Source organism: Rana temporaria, chromosome 8, assembly GCF_905171775.1.
Source record: "Rana temporaria chromosome 8, aRanTem1.1, whole genome shotgun sequence".
NCBI lineage: Eukaryota > Metazoa > Chordata > Amphibia > Anura > Ranidae > Rana > Rana temporaria.
This window is the reverse complement of record NC_053496.1, coordinates 143463038-143486797: the sequence shown is the minus strand read 5'-3', so window position 1 is coordinate 143486797 and position 23760 is coordinate 143463038. Positions and strand designations below refer to the sequence as shown.

The 23760-nt window shown below is 43.9% G+C and overlaps 1 protein-coding gene across 3 annotated transcripts in view; it reads right to left on the bottom strand.

Moving 5' to 3' along the window:
• SLC43A3 (solute carrier family 43 member 3) overlaps window positions 1–23760 on the bottom strand; it is a 236337-nt gene that overhangs the window by 166465 nt on the left and 46112 nt on the right. For all 3 annotated transcript variants that reach the window (XM_040320810.1, XM_040320811.1, XM_040320812.1), the window contains exons 3-4: window positions 17480–17609; window positions 14697–14743 (exon numbers count right to left, since the gene is read on the bottom strand). In XM_040320810.1, the coding sequence (XP_040176744.1) occupies window positions 14697–14743; window positions 17480–17609 (177 nt within the window). The remainder of the gene's footprint in view (window positions 1–14696; window positions 14744–17479; window positions 17610–23760) is intronic.

Here is a 23760-nt window from a genome sequence, read left to right as displayed (position 1 = left end):
GCGTCGTAAACCAGCGTCGGGTATGCAAATTAGGAGTTACGGCGATCCACAACGGATTTTCGCGTTCGCTAAGTCGCCGCTAGTCTAGTTTCCCGTCGCAAAGTTAGTCGTCGTTTTTGGTGCCTTAACTTTACACAGCACACGTATGTGCTGTATAAAGTATGGCCGTCGTTCCCGCGTCGAATTTTAAAATTTCACGTCGTTTGTGTAAGACGTCCGGGAATACGGAAGTACGCTCTGCACGTCGCCGATCGAAAAAATTACGTCAGTTCGCGCAAAGCACGGCGGGAATTTCGAAACGGAGCATGCGCAGTATGTCCGGCGCGGGAGCGCGCCTAATTTAAATGGCACACGACCCTTTAAATTACGCGGGCTTACGCCGGAGGCCGCCAGCGTAGGTTTTCATTGCAAGTGCTCTGTGAATCAGGCACTTGCGATGAAAACTTGCGGTGGTGTAACGTATCTACGATACGTTACGCCGCCGCACTTCTACCTGAATCTGGCCCTAAAACATTAAAGGATCACTAAAGGAAAAAAAAAAAAATCTGAAATGACTGTTTACAGGGTATAGAGACATAATAGTTAAAGTGGAGTTCCACCCATTTTTTTATGTTTGTCTGTGCTGCATGCCCTAATCTCATAGGGCCAGATTCAGAGAAATTTACGTTACTCAGCGGCGGCGTAACGTATCCCATTTACATTACACCGCCGCAGGTTTACAGCGTAAGTGCCTGATTCACAAAGCTCTTACCTGTAAACTTGCGGCGGTGTAACATAAATGCGCTCGGCGCAAGCCCGCCTAATTCAAATGGGGTGGGCACCATTTAAATTAGGCGCGTTCCCGCGCCGAACGTTCTGCGCATGCTCCATGTTAAAATTTCCCGACGTGCTTTGCGCGAAATTACGGCGCCCAACATTTTTTTTGAACGGCGACGTGCGTTACGGCGTTTCGTATTCCCGGACTTCTTACGGAAAGAAAAAAAAAATCGAAATTTGACGCGGGAAAGACGGCCATACTTTAACATGGCTGTTCTAAAGATAAGCCATGTTAAAGCAGGTGTAACTTTGAAGGGTAAAAACGACTAGCGATGACCTACGAGATTGCGACGAACGCGCGGATCTTTGTGGATCGCCGTAACTAGTCATTTGCATATTCTACACCGGCCTAGAATTGCATCCTAAGATCCGACGGTGTAAGTCAATTACACCTGTCGGATCTTAGGGCTATCTATGCGTAACTGATTCTACGAATCAGCCGCATAGTTAGGACGGGCGGATCACAGAGATACGACGGCGTATCAGGAGATACACCGTCGTATCTCTTCTGTGAATCTGGCCCATAGTGTTCAGAATGGACAATTTTCATTTATTTTGTTGCTTGTAAATACCTTTATTTTGTAGTCCTTCATTACTTCCTCCTCATTATTAGCCTAGGCTATTAAGTCACAAGGCTATTCGCAAGGGTTTCTGGGATAGGCATCATGTATCCCAGTAGTCCTTGAAAATAGCCTATTTGCATAGAGAAGGGGCGGCAACTTCCTCTGACACTCCCGTTGCTATGGAAACCTGACTGAAACCTATTACATCGCTTGTGCAGCACTGAGCATGTGCGAGATCTGCAAGGCTGAAATCCAGGAAGTCATGATGCCCACACTTAAGATGGCCACGGTCTATTTCTAGATTATAAACTAACTAAATGCTCTAACAACCTAACAAAACGGACCTTAGTTTACAGACTAACTTTACTAGACTACATTAAGCTTGTGTATTACAGGGGTATTTATATTTAAAAAGTGAAATTGTGGGTGGAACTCCCCTTTAATGATTCCTTTTAAAAACGATTAAAAATAGATAATAATCAATCATATACTGTGCCTCTTAGATGCAAAAACTAAACTGAAACTAGTTTAGTCTTTGCATGTTATTTTATGCCTCTGTGCTGGACAGTGCCATAGAGAGTCATGGCTAGGAAAACGAAACTAAACTCTCCCATGACTTTTTTCATAAGGAGCCAGACAACCAGGAAGTGTCCAGAACAGAGTAGAATTACAGCAACATCAGAGCAAAAACGAGCAATGAGGACATAAAACCAGGACTGCAGTAAGGTAAAGGAAGCTATTTAGCTAAAAAAAAAAAAATCTTTAGTGACCCTTTAAGGTCTTCTATAGTGTGGTCCAGTTGTGAGAAGTGATGTCCCACAGGTGTGCATAAACTGTCTTTTTATGTTCCTTGATGGTATGTCTGTGTAAATTCATCCTCGCTTGCAACTTCTGTCCTGTTTCACCAACATAAGATCCTTTGCCACACCTTTTGCATTGGATGAGGTACACATTACTGGAGGTACAGTTGTAAGATCCCATGATATTGAAGGTCCCATTTGTGTGTGTGTGTGTGTGTGTGACACTTTTGGACAGATTAATCTGGTTGCACAGTTTGCAGCGTTTTTTATTGCAGGGTTTGCTTCCATTATTTGTGACTTCATAATCAGAGTAAAGTTTCCTGCTGATTAGGACAGTACTCAATTTTCTCTGTTCTATTTGCACTAATACGGCTACAATCATGTCAAGTATAATGTAGGCCTGTAATTCTTAGAAATAACTCACTTAAATCTGTCCAAACAAGAGTCTAGTAGACATCCGGGTATGATAAAGTTTGAAACACGAAATCATTAATTATAATATAATAAATAACTCTAAATAAAGTATAACAAATAATAATATAATAATAATAAAAATTATTCAATAATGTAATCAAATCAAAAACACTGAAATTGGCTCAGTTGCAGAATTGTTGCTGTCATTGCTTTCAGTGTCTGAAGACGAATTTCCCCACAAATCGCTATCGCTCAATTCTTCAAGTGATTCTAGTTTATTATCGCTAAACCACTTTTGACATAAAGGGACACTTTTTGGTTGCTATGGACAACCTACAGTTTCCAGGCAGAAAGAACAGTTTTTATAATATAAAAGTGCATGCAGGACAATGGACAGACCACTAGGGACAAAGGGGATGTGTAATTATTTTATACAGTACTGTAATCTGTAAGATTTTTATTTTTTTAAATTTGGCGCTGATCTCCGCCCCCGTGCGTCGTAACGTCGCAGGGAATGGAGCTAAGCGGCATTCGGGCACTGTGTGAATCAAGCTCGTTCACACAGCGGGGGAAACATTGCGGGATCCAGGGGACAAGGTAAGTAACTGTATCCCTGCCTGGATACTGTGATGCGATCCCGAGTCTGGCTCGGGGTTACCGCTATTAGTACTGAAATTTCACCCCGAGCCAGACTCTGGAATACCGCTAGGGAGGTTAAGAATGTTTGAGTAAGAACTGCAATAGTAGCACCAATTGTAGGATGCTTCTTTAAACCCCGATAGTATTTATGTGCGACCCAAGGAAGCATAGACAAAGCGATCAGTGAAGCTTATTCTATTTGTACCCAGGGTTTGGTCTGCGAGGAAATACACCATGACACCACTCTAGACAAATATAGAGCCCGATAGTATGAAATCAAGTAGACATGGGTGCCGACAATAAATGTTTTATTTTGTTCCGTTCCGTTTCGTATTAGCCGCTAATTCGTATTTCGTAATTCGTGTCCGAAATTCAATTTGGATTCGTACAAAATACGAATTTGTTAGATTCGTAAAATTTTTGTAAAATTACTAACATTCGTTATGATGAATTAAAAAAGCAAACCCATTTTAATGCTAACTGTTATTTAGTCGGGAGTGAGAATAATATTGCCCTAAGTTCAGGATCTTCTATCAATGGAGAGCTAGGTCTAGATTGTACTATTTGCCCGATGTTACCCTGTCTAATTGTGGGTTGACTATATTCCCGGGCTTTACTAATGGTACTAAAACGCATGATTGACAGTCAGTGGCTTTGTGTTCTAATGATGATGCTAAAACTGATGATGGGGCAGTACCTGTGTTATAAGTGTAGCACTACCCCCGAAGGAGCTTCTAAGTATTTTTGGGTGGTACGTTACTTCTATCTTCTCGCTGTCCAGGGTGGTAAAGAGAGTTTGAAGAATTCCAATGTCCACATGATACGCTTCTTTTTCTAAAATGTTTTTGTAGAACTTGGTATAAAAGAAGTTGGAGGGGTGGAAGGGTAGGTAGGCTCAGGTGTATAGTAACAAATAGGAAACACTCCTGCTTCCAGCAAACCGTTCTCAACGCCACTCTAGCCAGAGAGGGTATTGCTCACCCAGATAGGTCCCTCTCACTGGCCTAGCAGCCGGAATGACACACGGATTAAAGTACAGTCTCTGCCACAGACCTTCCATTATAAGGAGACACTTTTGGTCCAGAATCCTCTGCCACAGGATTTAGCACCCGGATCTCTCCAGATTAACTTTGTAGAGCTTAGATCTGATAGGCGAACACCATCAAGCCTCTCAGAGTATGGTGCATCCTTCGATGAAGTTTCCAGGCCTTCTCCCAAGTTACCAGCCTCTTGCTTGGTCCTCTCCAGGATAGGTCCTCCCCTGGCTCCCTTTATCAAGTAGATTCCTCCCGCAGGACAGACAGCACAGGATCACCTTGCAAATGCAAACCCAGTCTGACTACTGGGCCTACCAGCGAAACCGCAAGCCCGGACCAACGTGGTCCCGGGGTCAGGACTCAGGAGCACGCACCCCAGGCCAGGTGGGCCACGAGGCGCATGGGACAACAGAACCCCTCCAATGACGTCTGTCACTTAAGTACCCCTCCCCAGCATGCACAGCGGGACGACCACTCCCAAGTGATTTGCTGCCGAGGGGGACACCCAATACACCCTGACTTTGCTGCTGCCACCCTTGGCTTATCTGAACCACTGGCTCTGTTGCCCATGTAGGTTCCTGGATCCACTAAATGCAGATTTGGCCTGACGGGTGTAGATACCCTACTGCTCCCTCCTATTGGTTCCAGTGCTAAGGGGCTATATCTTGTAGAAGATGTTACTTGTATGAATAACATGGTGTCACTCCAACTCCCCTGACTAGATTGTCGGCCATAAAAATATTGGAGGTGGTAATGGTGTTAGGGTTACTATCCATTAAACCAGTTTCTGAAGCAGCAGTAAAGCCGTGGTTACTCTCTGGTTCCCCTTCCATACCCTGGAGAACCCCTCTTAGGCTGATGTCTGCCCCCCCTGTTATCAAATGGATTTCCAAGAGTACTCTCCTCGCCCTGATTATTATCCATATCCACAGGGGGGCCTACTAATTTGGCGTTCCGGGCTATTGCTGTGGAAGGGATGGAAGGGATGGTTTTTATTTTCGATTTTGCTGAAATGGAAGCAGAGACAGGAGGTACAGGGAGCAGTGGACATGTATCGATTGACACTGTTTGGTCTAGACAGTTTGGGCTGTTTAACCTCCCTGGTGGTATGATTATTTCAGAAAAAAGGTACTGAAAGCGGTACCATTATTTGCAAGGAAATTTGGCGTTTTATACTGTAGGTCTGTAATTCTTAGGAATAACTCACTTAAATCTGACCAAACAAGAGTCTAGTAGGCATCCCGGGTATGAAATTATAATATAATAAATAATTATAAATAATTATAACAAATAATAATATAATAAAAATAAAAATTATTTAATAATGTAATCAACTCAAAATCACTGAAATTTGCTCAGTTGCAGAATTGTCGCTGTCATTACTTTTATTTTTTATGACGAATTTCCCCACAAATCGCTATCGCACAATTCTGCAAGTGATTATAATTTATTATCGCTGTTTTCTAGCTGCTCTAAAACCATTTTTGACATAAAGGGACACTTTTGGTTGCTATGTACAATCTACAGTTTGCAGGCAGAAAGAACATTTTTTATTATATAAAAGTACATGTAGAGCACTGGGCAGACCACTAGGGACAAGGTAGGGGTGTATTTTTTTACATACAGTACTGTAATCTATAAGATTACAGTATACTGTATGTATTGTGTTTGTTTACCTTTTTGAATTTGGCCCCGTTCTCCGCCCCCGTGCATCGTAACGTCGCAGGGAACGGAGATCGGCGGCACACAGAGGCACTGTGTGAATTGAGCGAGGTCCCGCTTGCTCACACAGCGCGGTGGCAACGCTGGATCCAGGGACAAGGTAAGTAAACCAAGCCTATGGATGCTGTGAGGCGAGCCTGAGTCTGACTCGGGGGGGGTTACCGATCGTAGCCAAAAAAATCTCACCCCCAGGTCAGACTCGGGAATACCGCTCAGAGGGTTAACTGTTGCCCCTGTAATTTGTTCCACGTACTTTCGGCCCCTGGTCATGACCTTACAATATCCTGATATCCTAGGATACCACTGGGACACCCAGTAGATACCCGGTAAATAGCTTTAGGAGCGTATGTAGGTGGGTTTCCAGGGCAGTTAAAAAAAATATATATATATTTATATATATTTATATATATATACTCTAAAGGCTCCAAGGGATGGCACCCAAGGGCAGCAGAAGAATGAATAAGAAGAAAAAGGACCAAAAGAGAAAGAAACAAACTAAAAAGTGGGCACAAAAAAAACCCAATATGGATTTGAAATTTTCAGTTAGTAAGTCGGTAAATTATCAAGATTTACAGATTAGCAATAATTATATGTGTGTGTGTATGTGTATATATATATATATATATATATATATATATATATATATATATATATATATATATATATATATATATATATATATATATATATATATATATATATATATATATGGTTATATAAGATTGTAGTATTATATATTGAGAATCTTGAGTATCTTGAGCTATATTCAGCTATATTCAATGAGCCAGTCCGCTGAATAATGAATGCCCAGCAGCCCTATAGCAACCACCTTAAAGTGATCGCACAGCACCTATAAGGCCGCTCCACTGCCACAGCCACTATATGGCGCTGTTAGAGCGACTATATAGCAACCCATGGCATCCGGTTCCCAGTCGATATAGTAACGTAAAACTGAGAAAAAAAATAGCAAAAGCGAAAATTAACAATGCATATAGTTACGGTATATATATATATTAAATATCTTGAATTATAATTAACGAACCAGTCCACTGGATGAATAGATAATAAATGTCTAGCAATTATACAGCCTCTGCAACAACCATATAGCAACCATACAGCAACTGTGTAGCGACCAGTAACTAGTCCAGACCCCCCCCCCCCCGCCAAAAAAAAAGGTCAATAGAAGCAAATAATAATCTCTACACCAATACCATAGTCCCTTAATAACATAACATACCATGTAGTTCAAAATCTAGTAGCGTATACATATAGTTACATAGTTACATAGTTACATAGTTAGTCAGGTTGAAAAAAGACACACGTCCATCCAGTTCAACCACAAAAAACAAAAAAACAAAATAAAAAACACAGTAAAATCCTATACTCCCAACTCCATACCCACAGTTGATCCAGAGGAAGGCAAAAAACCCCAGCGGAGCATGATCCAATTTGCTACAGCAGGGGAAAAAATTCCTTCCTGATCCCCCGAGAGGCAATCGGATTTACCCTGGATCAACTATACCTACAAATCTTAGTACTCAGTTATATTCTGTACATTTAGGAAAGAATCCAGACCCTTCTTAAAGCAATCTACTGAGCTGGCCAGAACCACCTCTGGAGGGAGTCTGTTCCACATTTTCACAGCTCTTACTGTGAAAAAACCTTTCCGTATTTGAAGGTGAAATCTTTTCCTCTAGACGTAAAGAGTGCCCCCTTGTCCTCAGTGATGACCGTAAAGTGAATAACTCAACACCAAGTTCACTGTAAGGACCTCTTATATATTTGTACATGTTGATCATATCCCCCCTAATTCTCCTCTTCTCAAGAGTGAATAAATGTAGTTCCTCTAATCTTTCCTCATAGCTGAGCTCCTCCATGCCTCTTATCAGTTTGGTTGCTCTTCTCTGCACTTTCTCCAGTTCTCCTATATCCTTTTTGAGAACTGGTGCCCAAAACTGAACTGCATATTCCAGATGAGGTCTTACTAATGATTTGTACAGGGGCAAAATTATATCTCTGTCTCTGGAGTCCATACCTCTCTTAATACAAGAAAGGACTTTGGAAACCGCAGCTTGGCATTGCATGCCATTATTGAGCTTATGATCAACTAAAACCCCCAGATCCTTCTCCACTACAGATCCCCCCAGTTGTACTCCCCCTAGTATGTATGATGCATGCATATTCTTAGCCCCCAAGTGCATAACTTTACATTTATCTACATTAAACCTCATCTGCCACTTAGTCGCCCAATCAGACAGAGCATTGAGGTTGGCTTGTAAATTGGAGACATCCTGCAAGGACGTTATTCCACTGCATAGCTTGGTGTCATCTGCAAAGACAGAAATGTTACTTTTGATCTCAGACTCAATATCATTTATAAATATATTGAAAAGTAAGGGTCCCAGCACTGAACCTTGGGGTACACCGCTGATAACATTGGACCATTCAGAGTAAGAATCATTAACCACGACTCTCTGAATTCTGTTTTTCAGCCAGTTTTCTATCCATTTACAAACTGATATATCCAATCCTGTAGACCTTACCTTACACATGAGCCGTGTGTGCGGAACTGTATCGACCGCTTTTGCAAAATCCAAATATATCACGTCCACAGCCACGCCTCTGTCCAGGGTTTTACTTACCTCTTCATAAAAGGAAATCAGGTTTGTCTATACCACTAGTATAAAAAAATGTATGATCTGCCAAAGGACCCACGTTCAAACTCAGGCTCTAAGGGAGCTCTAGGGGAGCAAAGCAATGGACCCGATGGCCATTTTCCAGTTTCCTTGGTCATTCCATACAGCTACTTTACAGCCATTTCACCTTGGTTATTATTCAGTTGTTCGGTTATTCAATTTGTTTTGATTAATTTGCAATTAGTTTTTAAATATCGTCCGATACTTCAAGAATGGTTCATCTCCAAGTACTTTAGCCACCAATTCCTCCAATATCAGTGATGCCCACAATATATGCTAGCTATCAGCAGGAAAACTAGCACAAATTGTCAAATAGGAAGGTAGTAGCCAGATGGTCAGATAATCAGGTCAGATAATCAGATATCCAGCTATTCGGACAGAAAAACAGGGAGATTAAATATAATATATCTTTTCCCTGCCCAGCGTGACTGCCTTGCCATATTGGAAATAAATAAATAAAACATTTCCTGATGCTAGACATGGCAGCATACATATGATATAGCTCCGCCTTATATCCACCCAAAAAAAAGGGGGGTATATATGTATATTTTTCTCTCTCGCTTCCCTTATTTCTCTCTGTTGCCATGCAGTCCCCCTTGCACATTTCGGTTCTTCCTCCAGCATGAGCCTAACACCACATAATTAAGACCACCACAATATCAGGTAAGGGCCAAACTTTTGTAAGTAAGAAGATGCAGGAAAAAGTGCGTTCTGCTCTGATGAGCATGTCTTCCTGTCTATTGCAGTCCCGACCGCTCACACACCGGTTCTAGGAGGTCCAGAGGCCCTCTGGATCATCAGGATTTTTCCAAGGCAGAAAGTGTCTCCTCCAGTCCAGGCAGACCCCAGTACAAAGTGCGCAAATGTACGCTGAAGAGAACGCACACAGCTTCCCCTCTGAGGGCTCAGCGCCCGAAAGGCAAATGTTGGTCATGTGGAGATGACCCTATGCCTGGAAAGCTACTTTGCAGCAACTGCTCCAGGCAGTTTGCCAGAGACCAGGAGTATGAGAGTCAGCAGGTGTTAACCTTGCTCAAGAGAGCAGTCCATGACTCCCTGGCAGCATTTTCTGCTAGGGAGTGGATGAACAGTGTGGGCCCTGTGTGGGCCCTGTACCAGGTCTAAACCAAGCCATTCAACCCTCTCTAACTAGAGGGGTACCAGGCACCTCAGGGGTGACTCAAGCCCAGCAGATTAAACAGGCTGATTCCACAGACCCAATTTTTCAGCCAACCTTTCAGGCAGAGGGAGAAGATATCGCCTCCTCCTCTGCAGAGGATTCTGAAGCTTCAGGCTTTGATTTTGCGCTAATACCACCATTCATTATGGCAGTAAAAGCTGAACTGGAATTTAAAGATCCGAAACCTCCTCCAAAGAAAGATAAAACCTATTATCACACACCATACAATCACGCATTAGATGCCTTTATCCTTTCAGGGCACCCCAAATGCTATGAGATTTTGCTGTGATAGTCATGTGGCAAAATGCGCCTTTAAAAACATTGTGCAAAGCTGGTCGCCCCTAAATAGGCGCAGGGGTTTCTTTTTGCACACGTAGGGCAGCCAAGTGAATAGGCTGCCCCCATGCAAGTTGCAACATTGTGTACAAATCGCTCTTTGAAAATCGCATAGCAGGAACACTTATCCCCTCTATGTGATAATATCAAATGCCTCTTAAAAGTGACCTAAGCACAGATTGCATTTCAGTGCAATAGCAGATCCTGCTGTAAGTGTCAACAAGCCTTTGGATTCCATAGGAGGAACCTAAAGAAACAGGTAAGCTACCTTTCCTGCCAAAAATAAATAAATCATCAAGGCTCTTGATGAGATAAAACTCTAGGTGGACTTCACAGATGAGGCAGCTATCGACATCATTAGATGGTCATCCAGAGTGCTCAGCTCAGTCACAGCCAAAAGAGCACTGTGGCTAAAACCCTGGGTGGCTGACCCATTCTCAAAACAGAATTGCTGTAAACTGCCTTTTGATGGGAAGGTGCTGTTTGGCCAAAAAAACTGGAGACTACCATCTCCAGGGTTACAAGAGGAAAATCAGGTCTTCTGCCCCAAGATCGAAGGTCCAGACGCCAGAAGGGCGCCAAGCGGGTACTGGGATTTTGGAGACTTTCGCCCATCCAAGGACTTCAGAAGGTGTTGGAGGGGTACACAGTCAACCTTCATAAAATCACAGAGAGCTGAGACCCCCGTTGCTCCCCAATATACCCAGAAGCCCTTTTAACGCCAGGCCCGCCCAGGAGGCAGTTGGCGTCAGCTGGCTCAAAGTGACCCAGTTCTGGCAAGATCACTGCCAAAAAAAATGGCAGATTCAGTCCACAGCGGCGCAAGGTTATTATTGGCTGTTCAAACGGCAGCCTCCAGAACTTCCTCAAGAGGCTAAATCAATTTATCCGGATAGACTTAAAATGGAGTCTCTCCATACCATAATCCAGGTCATTCAGCCAAGAGTCTGGAGGATTTCAGTGGACTTGCAATATGCCTATCAGCATGTCCCGATCCTTCAGTAATACCAACAGTTCCTCAGTTTTGTGTTGAGGGACAGGTATTACCAAAGCCAGCTGGAACCTACACAGAATATGGTCTAATTAGGGGCCCAATTCAATACTCAGGCGGCCTCAGTTTCTTTGCCACCTTAAACGCCTCAAAATCAGGGAGACGTTCCAACAGGCATTGGCTGCACCAGTGATATCAGCATCCTAGTGCATGAGTCCTCTCGGGACAATGGCTTCATGTATTCCGATGATCTCCTAGGCTCACTGGAAACTCAATTTTCCAACAAGGCTTTGTCAGGAATGCTGGTAGACCAGTACTGTGTGACTGCACAGAGGAGACCCACAATGTATGCAGTGAAGTTAAAAGGTGTTTATTAACAAATAAATGAAGACAACCAGTGCGTAACAAAATAGCATATACAATCAGGGGAAATACCGTATTCATAAACGAAGCCAGGCCGAGGTCATACACAGGGGAAGTCAGCAGATGGGTGAGGATGGGAACACAGCGGATCAGGGAGCGGATGGATGGACAGGCTGCGGGGCAGGAATCCAAGAGGGAACAGGAATCAGGACACAGGGAGGACAAGTCCAGGCAGGATGGATGGACAGGCTGCGGGGCAGGAATCCAAGAGGGAACAGGAATCAGGACACAGGGAGGACAAGTCCAGGCAGGGATCAAGGATCAGGTCCAGAAATCAGGGTCAAATACCAGCTCAGGTCCAGGAGGTATGACGATACCAGGGCGAGGAGTGATTACACATGCCGGGTATTTATAGAGGCGTGCTGATTGCATTCAGGTCACACCTGAACGCAGGAAGGGCTGTGTGCTCCACACTGCTAAGAACGCACCGCTGGTGGACGCCAGTACTGCAGCCCAAGGATAACATAGCAGTAACACCAGCAGGGGGAACCTTCCCTGACAGGCTTCCTGAGGCAGTGGAAGAGTTTGTCTAACCCAGTCAATCAGGATCACCAACTGGAGGAGCCAGAGTCTCTGGTGGTAGACAAAAAAAATGCTAAATGGCTTGGTCCATTAGGGCCGCAGCCATAGATCATTGTTACCACAGATGCCAGCACAGCAGGGTGGGGTGCCACCTGCGAGCAACTCAAGATCCAGAGCAGATGGGACCTGCATGCTTTGGCCAATCACAGCGCGCTTTGCTGCGAGAGCCATAATTGGCCAAAGGGAGGATGCCTTACGCCAATCAAGGTTTAGGGGGACTAAGTCCACACCCCACACTATATAAGGCTGCTTACATAGCGGCCGTGTATACTGTGTGACTGTGAACAAGATAGATTGAGCTAGATTAGGCAGACTAGTTAGTGGCAGTGTAATATATATACACACACTGCATTTATTGGCGTATAACACTCACTTTTTTACCCTGAAAATAGAGGGTAAACTGTGTCTGCGTGTTATACGCAGGGGGCTGTGGAAAGTTTTTTTTCCTGAAACTTCCCTCTTAAAGTTAGGGTGCGTGTTATACGCCAATTATCTATCTATCTATCTATCTATCTATCTATCTATCTATCTATCTATCTATCTATCTATCTATCTATCTATCTATCTATCTACACACACACACACACACACACACACATACACACACACACACACACACACACTCTACATTACATTTAGTGTACACTAGATATTAGTAGTATATATAACACAGTGTATTGAAGTGATTAAGGGGAACCCTGTGCCAAAATTAAATAAAAAAAAAATGGTGTGGGGTTCCTCCCCTAAAATCCATACCAGGCCCTTCAGGTCTGGTATGGATTTTAAGAGGAACCTTGTGCCAGTTTTTTCTTAAATAGCGTACTAAACCCATACTAGACCTTTATCAATCAGCCATGGCAGGCCAGGAAAGGTGGAGTGAGCGAGCGCCCCCCCCCCCCTCCTGAACTATACCAGGACACTTAGGTCCCCCCAAAGCACCTTGTCCCCACAAGGTTCTCATTCCCACAACCCTTCTTGCCCAGGGGTTGCGGGGGCCTGTGGACGGGGGGCCCACAGATCTCGGCCTCCCCCACCTATGTGAATGGGTATATTAAAAAAAGTGTCCTCAGATGTCCATCCATCTTTAACCACTTCAATACTGGGCATTTTCACCACCTTCCTGCCCAGGCCCATTTTCAGCTTTAGCGCTGTCACGCTTTGAATTACAATTGCGCGGTTGTGCGACGTGGCTCCCAAACAAAATTGACGTCCTTTTTTCACACAAATAGTGCTTTCTTTTGGTGGTATTTGATCATCTCTGCAGTTATTATTTTTTGCGTTGTAAACCAAAAAAAATGTTGATTTTTTTTTTTTTTTTTTAATTTTTGCTATAATAAATATCCCATTTTTAAAAAAAAAAACACAATTTTTTTTCTCAGTTTAGGCCGATGCGTATTCTCCTACATACTCTTGGTAAAAAAAATAAAAATAAATCGCAATAAGCGTATATTGATTGGTTTGCGCAAAAGTTATTGCGCCTACAAAATAGGGGCTCTTTTTATGACATTTATTTTTATTATATATTTTTTACTAGTAATGGTGGTTATTATCTGTGATTTTTGTTAGGACTGCGATATTGCGGCGGACACATCAGACACTTTTGACATTATTTTGGGACTATTCACATTTATACAGTGAACAGTCCTATGACAGTCTGAAGTATGTACCGTCTCTAAAGTTGGACAAATACTATATAAATTTTGGACAGTATGGGCCAGATTCACGTAGCTGAGCGGCGGCGTAACGTATCGTAGATACGTTACACCGCTGCAATTTTTCATCGCAAGTGCCTGATTCACCAAGCACTTGCGATGAAAACCTACGCCGGCGGCCTCCGGCGCAAGGCGGGCCAATTCAAATGGGCGTGTGCCATTTAAATTAGGCGCGCTCCCGTGCCGGACCTACCGCACATGCTCCGTTTACAAACTCCCGCCGTGCTTTGCGCGAAGTGACGTAATTTTTTTGAACGGCGACGCACGTAGCGTAATTCCGTATTCCCGGACGGCTTACGCAAACGACGTTATTTTTTAAATTTCGACGCGGGAACGACGGCCATACTTTATACAGCAATACGATTGCTGTGTAAAGTTAAGGCACCAAAAAAAACTACTAACTTTGCGACGGGAAACTAGACTAGCGGTGACGTAGTGAACGCGAAGAACCGTCGTGGATCGCCGTAACTCCTAATTTGCATACCCGATGCTGGTTTACGACGCAAACTCCCCCCAGCGGCGGCCGCAGTATTGCATCTTAAGATCCGACAGTGTAAAACAATTACACCTGTCGGATCTTATGGCTATCTATGCGTAACTGATTCTATGAATCAGTCGCATAGATAGAACAACAGATACGACGGCGTATCAGGAGATACGCCGTCGTATCTGCTCTGTGAATCTGGCCCTTTGTTTCCATTTTTTTTTATCTAACATTGTATGGCCAGCTTAAAACAGATTTGTTTTGAAAATGTTGGTATGACATGGACAAGACACAGACTTACCTGCTGTGGACAAAGCGATAAAAAGGGTGGCTACTGTAAAAAAAAATCTGGGAAAACAAGAATTATTTGTCAGCTTCATAACCCAGAAAATGTACTAACCCAAAATATTACTTCTTACACAACCTTTGTACTTCAACTTACTTACAAAGCAGTGCTAATTAACAAAATTAAGTAAATCATATAGCCATTACATTTCCTGGGAATTTGATGAGTTAAATTGAACCTTTCTTCTAAAATGTATACTTCACATTAATTAGAAGTGGACATGCCAGCATTACCAAGTTACACACTTATGTAACTTACATATTTATGTAATTATGTTAAATAGAAGATCCCCCTGCAAAAGGTGAGATCATATGGCCTCTATCTAATTTGAGTATTGGTTGGGATTTTACATAATTACTAGACATGTGCAATTCGCTTAGTTTCTAATTCGTTTTTAATGAAAATTCAGAAATTCGTTAGTTTTTTTCCGAATGTTTTAATTTCCAAATTTTCGGACTTCCAAAATTTCGAATTTCCAAATAATCGGATTTTCGGAAATATAAACATTTTTAGAATTTTAGATTTTCGAATTTTCGAAATTCCGAATTTTCAAATTTTCGAATTTTTCAATTTTCGAAAATTCCAATTTTCTAATTTTTCTAATTTCAAGTTTTTAAATTTTTAAATTTTCGAATTTCGAATTTTGGTAATTTCGAATTTTCGTATTTCCGAATTTTCGTATTTCCGAATTTCGAAGATTTGAAAAATTGAAAATTCGAAATTTCGAAAATTCAAAATTTCAAATTTTATAATTTTCGAAATTTAGATTTTTTTCAATTTTTCGGATTTTTCATTTTTCTAATTTTTCAATTTCGAATTTCGAACCTTCGAGTTCGAAATTCGAAATTGAAAAATTGGAAAAATGAAAAATCCGAAAAATTGAAAAAATCAAAATTTCGAAAATTACAAAATTAAAAATCAGAATTTTTTAATTTTCGAAATTTAAGAAATTCTAAAATTAAAAAATTCGAAATTGTAAAATTTGAATTTCCGAAAATTCGTTTTCGTTTCATTCGGGTTTTTTTTCGGAAATTCTGAAAAAAAATCAGTTTTTATTCGTTTTTTGCTTTTTCGGAAATCCGAAAATTCGGAATTCCCAATGTTCGAATTTCCGAATAAATTTTTTTTCGAATTTCCGAAAAAAATAAAAAAACGAATGAAACAAAAACGAAAAAAAAGAATTTTTCGAATTTCCCTAATTTCCGGAAAGATAAAAAAAAAGAAAATAACATAAACAAAAAAGTTTTTTTTGGCAGTGCACATGTCTTACCGTATTTGCAGGCATATAAGACGGATGTTCTCTCGTCCGAGGCCGAGGATAAGAAGGCATCCGTGATAGGCGGAACACTGAACAGAGGCTCTGCTGGGAAAATTAGTGTTCCGCCTATCACGGAACAGTCTGAGGAGGAGGTGCGGCTTTTTGAATAATGGATGGCCGCCGTCTGACACACAGGTACAAGACGGGTATAAGACGACCCCGACTTTTGGGGCATTATTTTAGATGCAAAAGGTCATCTTATGGGGCTGGAAAATACGGTATACATTTCCCCTCACTGTGCTATCGCCCTAAAAAAAATGTGAAGTATAATTATATGAAAAGCTGCTGCAAAGATAACATGGTTACATGCCGTGTTAAATAGTATCTTAATACAAACACAATTATAATTTGTCCAAAGTAAATCTTCTAAATGCAGTCCTCATGTATTATGTCGCGTACACACGATCATTTTTCGGCATGAAAAAAAATAAGTTTTTAAAAAAATTCATTTAAAATTATCGTGTGTGGGCTTCACATAATTTTTCGGGTTCAGAAAAACTACAAATATTTTTTTCGAACATGCTGCATTTTTTAACGACGTTTTAAACAATGTCGTTTTTCGGGTTGTAAAAAATTATCGTGTGTGGGCTAAAATGAAGTTAAAAACCCGCGCATGCTCAGAAGCAAGTTATGAGACGGGAGCGCTCGTTCTGGTAAAACTACCGTTCGTAATGGAGTAAGCACATTCATTACGCAGTAACAGACAGAAAAGTGCAAATCGTCTTTTACTTACAGGAAATCAGCTAAAGCAGCCCCAAGGGTGGCGTCATCCGCATGGAACTTCCCCTTTATAGTGCCGTTGTACGTCACCGCGCTTTGCTAGAGCATTTTTTTAAAACGATAGTGTGTGGGCAACGTCGTTTTAATGATGACGTTTTTTTCATGCCGAAAAATTATTGTGTGGAAAAGGGAACTTTTTTCACTATTATGATTCTAATGCCGCGTGCATTAGAATCATAATAGTGAAAAAAGTTCCCTTTTCCAGAAATCTTTAGGTAAATTAAAGTCCACTGCCAGTGATGTATGCCGCAAACTTTTACCACTGCATTTAAATGATCCAAACGCTGGTGCTCTCTTTGTGCTTAGATTCAGTTAGCACAAAAGTACATTTCTTTTTTATCGCTATTGGTTTAGGGTGACCACACTTCCAAACTACCATTCCCAAAAATCAGCTTGTGCTGTAACGGATCACAGCACAGTGATAGGACACAAGGCGGGATTTATGATTTCTCCAATCACATGCAGTGACACTCAGTGACCCCATGAGGGCACCGCTACATAGGGCTACACCTAGCTGTCCTGGTACTTTGGCCTGGGCCTGTGTGACCTGTTCAAAAATCAATATCTGAAAGCTTACAAGAGTAGTTGGTTTTTATGAGAAACTTTAACAATAAATAGTAATAATAAATTGTATTCTTACATGCAGATAAACCTTGCCATCATGGTTCCAAAGCGGTCATAAATATAGCCAGATGGAAGGGTCAATAAACTGTTCAAGAAAGAAGCCACTGTGAATATAAGAGCAAATCGTTCATCCTGAGGAATACAGCCTGTAAAGAAAAAAAAAGATGAATTTTCTGCCTGGAGAAAACCTTTTATTTTGTTTGTTTTATTATAAAAGTAAATCCTAAGAGCCCATTCACACAGGTCCGACTTTGGCGTCAACTTCAGGTCACCCCCCAGGTCGCCTCAAATCGCGCTGCATAAATATATCAATGTAAGTGAATGGAGCCGTCTTAATGCACACTACTGCAGTCGCTCCGACTTGAAAAAAGGTTCCTATACTACTTAAATCCGACTTGTAGGCGACTTGTACCCATTGATTTCAATGGAAGTTGCCTCCAAGTCGGATCCCCGTTCACAGTGAGGCAACTTTACAGGAAGTCGCCCCAGTGTGAACCTGTTCTAAGGCAAACACCTCCCTCCCACAGGGGAACTCTACGCCAAATTTTAAATAAAAACCGGCAAGGGTTCCCCCTCCAAGGGCATACCAGGCCCTTAGGTCTGGTATGGATTTCAAGGGGAACCCCCTACACGAGAAACGTTGTGGGGGTCCCCCCAAAATCCATACCAGACCCTTATCCGAGCACGCAGGCCGGCCGGTCAGGAAAGGGGGTGGGGACGAGCGAGCGCCCCCCCTGAACCGTACCAGGCCGCATGCCCTCAACATGGAGCAGTGGGTGTTTTGGGGCAGGGGTGCCCTGTGGCCCCCCAAACCACCCTGTTCCCACCTGGCCATTGGTTTCGGGGTCTGCGGGCATGGGGGCTTATCGGAATCTGGGAGTCCCCCTGTAATAAGGGGACCCCCAGGTCCCGGCCCCCACCCTATGTGACTGAATATAGGGTACATCGTACCCCTACCCATTCACCCGGGGAGGAAAAAAGTGTCAAGAACAAAAACACACTAGACGGCTTTTTAAAGAAATTTATTAGGCAGCCTTGGGGGTCTTTTTCGGGCATCTTCCGACTTCTCTGCTCTCCGGTTCTTTCTCCCTTCTGCTGGGCACTTCCGCTATCTTCTTCCAGCCCTTTTACTAGCGGGGGCACGATCTTCTTCCTTCTTCTGACTTCGGGGGGTCTTCTGACTTCTCCGGCTCTCTTATCCCGCTCTCCGGTTCTTTCTCCCTTCTGCCAGGCACCTCTGCTGTCTTCTTCCAGCTCTTTTACTAGCGGTGGCCCAGTCTTCTGCGTCGCCTTCTTCCCTCTTCTCTTCTTCGATGTTGACTCAACACTCCCTCCCGCTGTAATGCCGGGTGTGCGGTGCGCAACGATTTATAGAGGCCTCTTATGACGTCACAGTCCCAGCATGCTCCGGGTGGTGACGACATAAGGGGGCGGGGTAATTATGTCATCACCACCCAGAGCATGCTGGGACTGTGATGTCATAAGAGGCCTCTATAAATCATTGCGCACCACACACCCGGAATTACAGCGGGGAGCGTTGAGTCAACATTGAAGAGGAAAGAAGGCGACGCAGAAGACCAGGCCCCCGCTAGTAAAAGAGCTGGAAGAAGACAGCGGAGGTGCCCAGCAGAAGGGAGAAAGAACCGGAAGGGGGTAAAAAGAGCGGAGAAGTGGGAAGACCCCCCAAAGTCAGAAGAAGACCCCCCGAAGTCGGAATAAGGGAGAAGACCGGGCCCCCGCTAGTAAAAGAGCTGGAAGAAGATATCGGAGATGCCCGGCAGAAGGGAGAAAGAACCGGAGAGCGGAGAAGTTGGAAGACCCCCGAAGTCAGAAGAAGACCCCCGGGGCTGCCTAATAAATTACTTTAAAAACCTGTCTAGTGTGTTTTTATTCTTGACACTTTTCCCTCCCAGGTGAATGGGTAGGGGTACGATGTACCCCATACTCATTCACATAGGGTGGGGGGCGGGATCTGGGGGCCCCCTTATTAAAGGGGGCTCCCAGATTCTGATAAGCCCCCCGCCCGCAGACCCCGACAACCAACGGCCAGGGTTGTCGGGAAGAGGCCCTCGTCCCCATCAACATGCGCCGAACGGCCCCTCGGCGCACAGACATTCCTCTGACACTGTTGTTGCTGAAACGCCTTCCCTGACAGATTGACCCATCAAAACTGACCATATTGATGGGGGAATCAAGTGTTTTTTTTTTAAATCTCATCATCTATGGCCTGCTTAACAGGACCCCCCTAATGGGCTTCCCAAAACAAACAGGCAGCACATGTTTGTTTATTGTTCTGTCAGCGCCCAGACTTTCAACCCAGCGGAACGTGTTAGGCCTTGTACTCACGGCAGGACATGTCCGATGAAAACGGTCTGCAGACCGTTTCCATCGGACATGTCTGGCCGGGGACTGCCCGGGGACTTCTGTTCGATGGCTATACACACCATCGAACAGAAGCCCGCGCGTAAACATTACGCGGGGCGTGTCCGCGGTGTCGCCGCGTCGATGACGCGGTGTCGCCGCGACAATGACGCGGCGACGTGGGCGGGCCGCCTTAAATATGCTTCCACGCATGCGTCGAAGTCATTCGACGCATGCGAGGGATGCGGGCGGCAGGACATGTACGGTAGGTCTGTACAGACGACCGTACATGTCCGGGCGGACAGGTTTCCAGCGGACTGTTTTAAAACAAGTCCGGGAAACAGTTGTCCGCTGGAAACCTGTCCGATCCGTCCCAAAATGGTCCGCTCGGGCCAACACACGGCCAAACATGTCTGCTGAAACTGGTCTGCGGACCAGTTTCAGCAGACATGTTTGGTCGTGAGTACGGGGCCTAAGTGTGATATTTATAATACAGAATTTGAATCAGGGTGGTCATGGGCTCCAGGGAAGCCTGGGGAGGAAAATTGGCTAATTGTCCCTTTTAGGAGGCTGAGGCTATGTACACACAGCCCGGGAATCTCGTCAGAAAAAAAACATCAGTTTTCCTGAAGAAATTCCTGGCAAGCTTTCTTGCTCGCCGAGTGTACAAACACCATTCAAACGAACTGCCGTTCTTTTAAATGGCAAGAACGCAGTGACGTCATCGACGAGCATGCGCTCATCACATTCGATGCCGTCACCGCCATCTTGCTACACCCTACACTATATTCGGTGAAAAACATATGAAAGAAGAGGGCGCTCAGCTATAGGATATCTCTCTCACATACCATCCTATATTGGTGATATAAATTGATTAGCCAAAAACCTGCTAAATTAAATATAATAGTAAACAAACAACAACAATGCCAATGATGCACTATCCACTAGTGCTGGTTGTGCAATAGTAATTGTTTAATACAAAAAATGGCCCAATATTGTGCTGTGAAAAAAATCCAATGATGGATCTTCTTTAGTAACTTAAAAATATATTCTTGCTTAAGGTGATATATGTGCTCCTCCACCAAACATGTTAATTTGTCTTCACCCGAAGTGCTCAGTATTAAGATGCGCTTACCAAAGATATTTGACTTCTTTAATGAAAAAGAGAGTCAAAAATAGCGTAGACAGGATTGTGCCTGCACACATACTGGATTGACTGGATAAGATGTTGTGCCTCACTCCCGGAGTTCAGGTTATATAAAGAAAACAGAAATACCCATAGCGTAATACTATTTATTAAAAAAAATATAAAAAAGGGAACCAATTGGCTTCTTACATTAAAATGTGCCTCCTGGCACTGGGGCTGCAGATAAAACAAATTGTTTCTTTGGGGTCCTGCTTGTCTGTCACTCCCGTGGCGGCGTGCGTTCCACACAGCTCTGCTTGCTCCTCCAGTACCGGAGATGGCAGAGGCAGACACGTGACCAGGTACCGCCGCCGGGGTACGTTTCGTAATGTTTACACTATGCCTTGTAAGCTACCGCGGATTTGTCTGCTGCCGGACGCGGTCCCTGCTTCCTAAGCTGCTAATGGCAACTTTGTCAGGGAGCCCCACTGCTGATACTCGGGGTGGCTTCAACAGTCAGCTTGGGGGAGCTGGGCAGCATGCTTTGTCTCCCTCCTTAGAGTGACAGATCACTGTGCTTATTAGGGGCGAGTCACGCTCGTTCTCTGCCATTAATGTGTTCCCACGCTGTGCAGCCGCTCTGAGCTTGTGCAGAGCCGCCCCCAAATGGCCAATCAGGGGAGGAGGGGGTGGAGCAAGCCTTAAGGGAGCCAATTTTAAAAGGTGCTTCTACCTAGATAAGCATCTGCTATTACAGCTGACTGTGCTCTGTGGGCTAAGGCTGCCTGTGCCTTTTACACCCCTCCATTCAGGTATTACTTGCAAATGGCAAGATTCACTCCTGCATATTACCTGCTATAACGTTTTATCCAGGACATAACATGGCAGGATCAAAATGCCTATCCCCTCTAAAGATCAGCGCTCACAAATAATGTAGGGGAGATACCAAGGAATACATACATTTTATGTCCCGTGTTGTCCGGGACTTGTGACGCAGACTGCCGAATCTCCTCCCCCTCTCCAGCATTGGGGGGCGGGTGGATGCTCGTGCACTATACGTCAATGTCACGGTTTACGCAGCGTGCGCGTGATGTCTCCTTGTGAGCATCATCGTGCTGCTAGCGTATTGCCACCAGCAGCTCGCGGGGATGTTTTGGCGCCAAACACCGTGCGGTTTCTCCGACACGGTGCTGACGCCTCCCCCTCACTATGCATGCCCACGTGACGTTGGAGTCATTGGCGTGCGGACCCATTTAAGCCGCACCCGGGCAGACCACACTATGTATGGTGGTCTCCTGGAAGTAGGGCCACATTTCCCATACCTCTTAGCCAGGTGACATATGGATCAGCTGCAGGTACTACAACCTGTTTTTTACCTTCCACTCCCTGCTCTCAACTTAGTATTTATCCTTTTTGGCCCATTTGCGAATTTTATTAAATTCTGCATGTCTTACAGATATCCTGTATGCTGCCCCTCATCATTTCTTACTATGTTGGAGCCACCACCATCTTGGGAAATTCCCTTCCCCTCTGGCTTTTTACTTGGGTCCCTCTGCACGCCATTTGCCTCCACAACTCCCGGACCAGACTGCCCTACGGGGAGTCTCCAGCTCTCATATGTTAACTGTCGCACACCCACTGTGAGTACCCCCTATTTAGGGTTGTTTTTCATCTTTAATCCCTATTTGGGATATATGTTTACCTCTGATCCCTCTTGCATGTTAGTGACCCCTCAAACTTACATACTTTTTTTCAGATATTGACATTGCTGCTCCTGATGAGTGAATATAAACCCTTCACGAAACGCGTAGAGCCTCTGTATACACAATGTTTACTGCGACTGTGCCACCCACTTGTTTCATATATACAGTCTGTGATGACTACGAGTTATAATGAATTTTTACAATGGGAAGTTCTCAGGCTATGCAGGGATGATCCCCTCTCACTGTCATGTATTATCATGTTCCCTTTTGTACATATATGAATTTTACCGTGACATTATTTATTGAACTGTATGAACATGTATGGTATATAATAAATGTACCTGGTCTTGACCCTCCGCTGATAACTGTTTGCTTCATTTAAAGTCCCGCCCCACCTCCTTTCTCCATTTTCTACATACATTTTAAGATTATTTTTTGGTCACCTATCTGTGGTGCTCCAGCTCCTCAGGTCTCGGTCATGGCTCTTCTTGGCGATCAGAGGCTAGAAGTTTGGGAAGGAATAGGAGACATTAATCCTCACAGGAAGATCAACGCTCACACAGAAAAAGAGAGGCTTCTCGTTCCCACTCACCCTCAAGGTTTCGCCGTTCTCCGTCGCGTCACCGCAGGGATTCGCATCATGATCAGCCCAGGCCAGAAGGTTGCTGGGCTTTCCCTAAAAAGATGGCTTGTGTGGATTGCTTCAAAGAAGCGACAAAGAGCCAAGAACCTGATAAGATGGAGCTAGTATCATTAATGAAAAAGGCGTTTGAGGAAACACTGAAGTCGTTTGCAACGCAGACGCAGGCTTCAACTGCTCCAGTTCCTTCTACCTCTCGCTCCCTGTCACCTCAAAGACTTCTATCGGCTCCGGGTAACCCAGAGGTACACGCACCGTCGGCTTCAGATGCATCATCTGCTGAAGAGGAGGATACCCAGTATGATGGATTTGACTTCGCCTTAGTCCAACCTTTTGTGAAGGAGATTAGGCAGGCCTTGCTGTGGGAAGATGCCGCAGAAGAACCACAGAAAAAGCAAAGGAAGTAAAACATGAAGCGGGAGGCAGTGAACTTCCTCTTCATGGAAGAGATCCAGGAAGGAATCTAT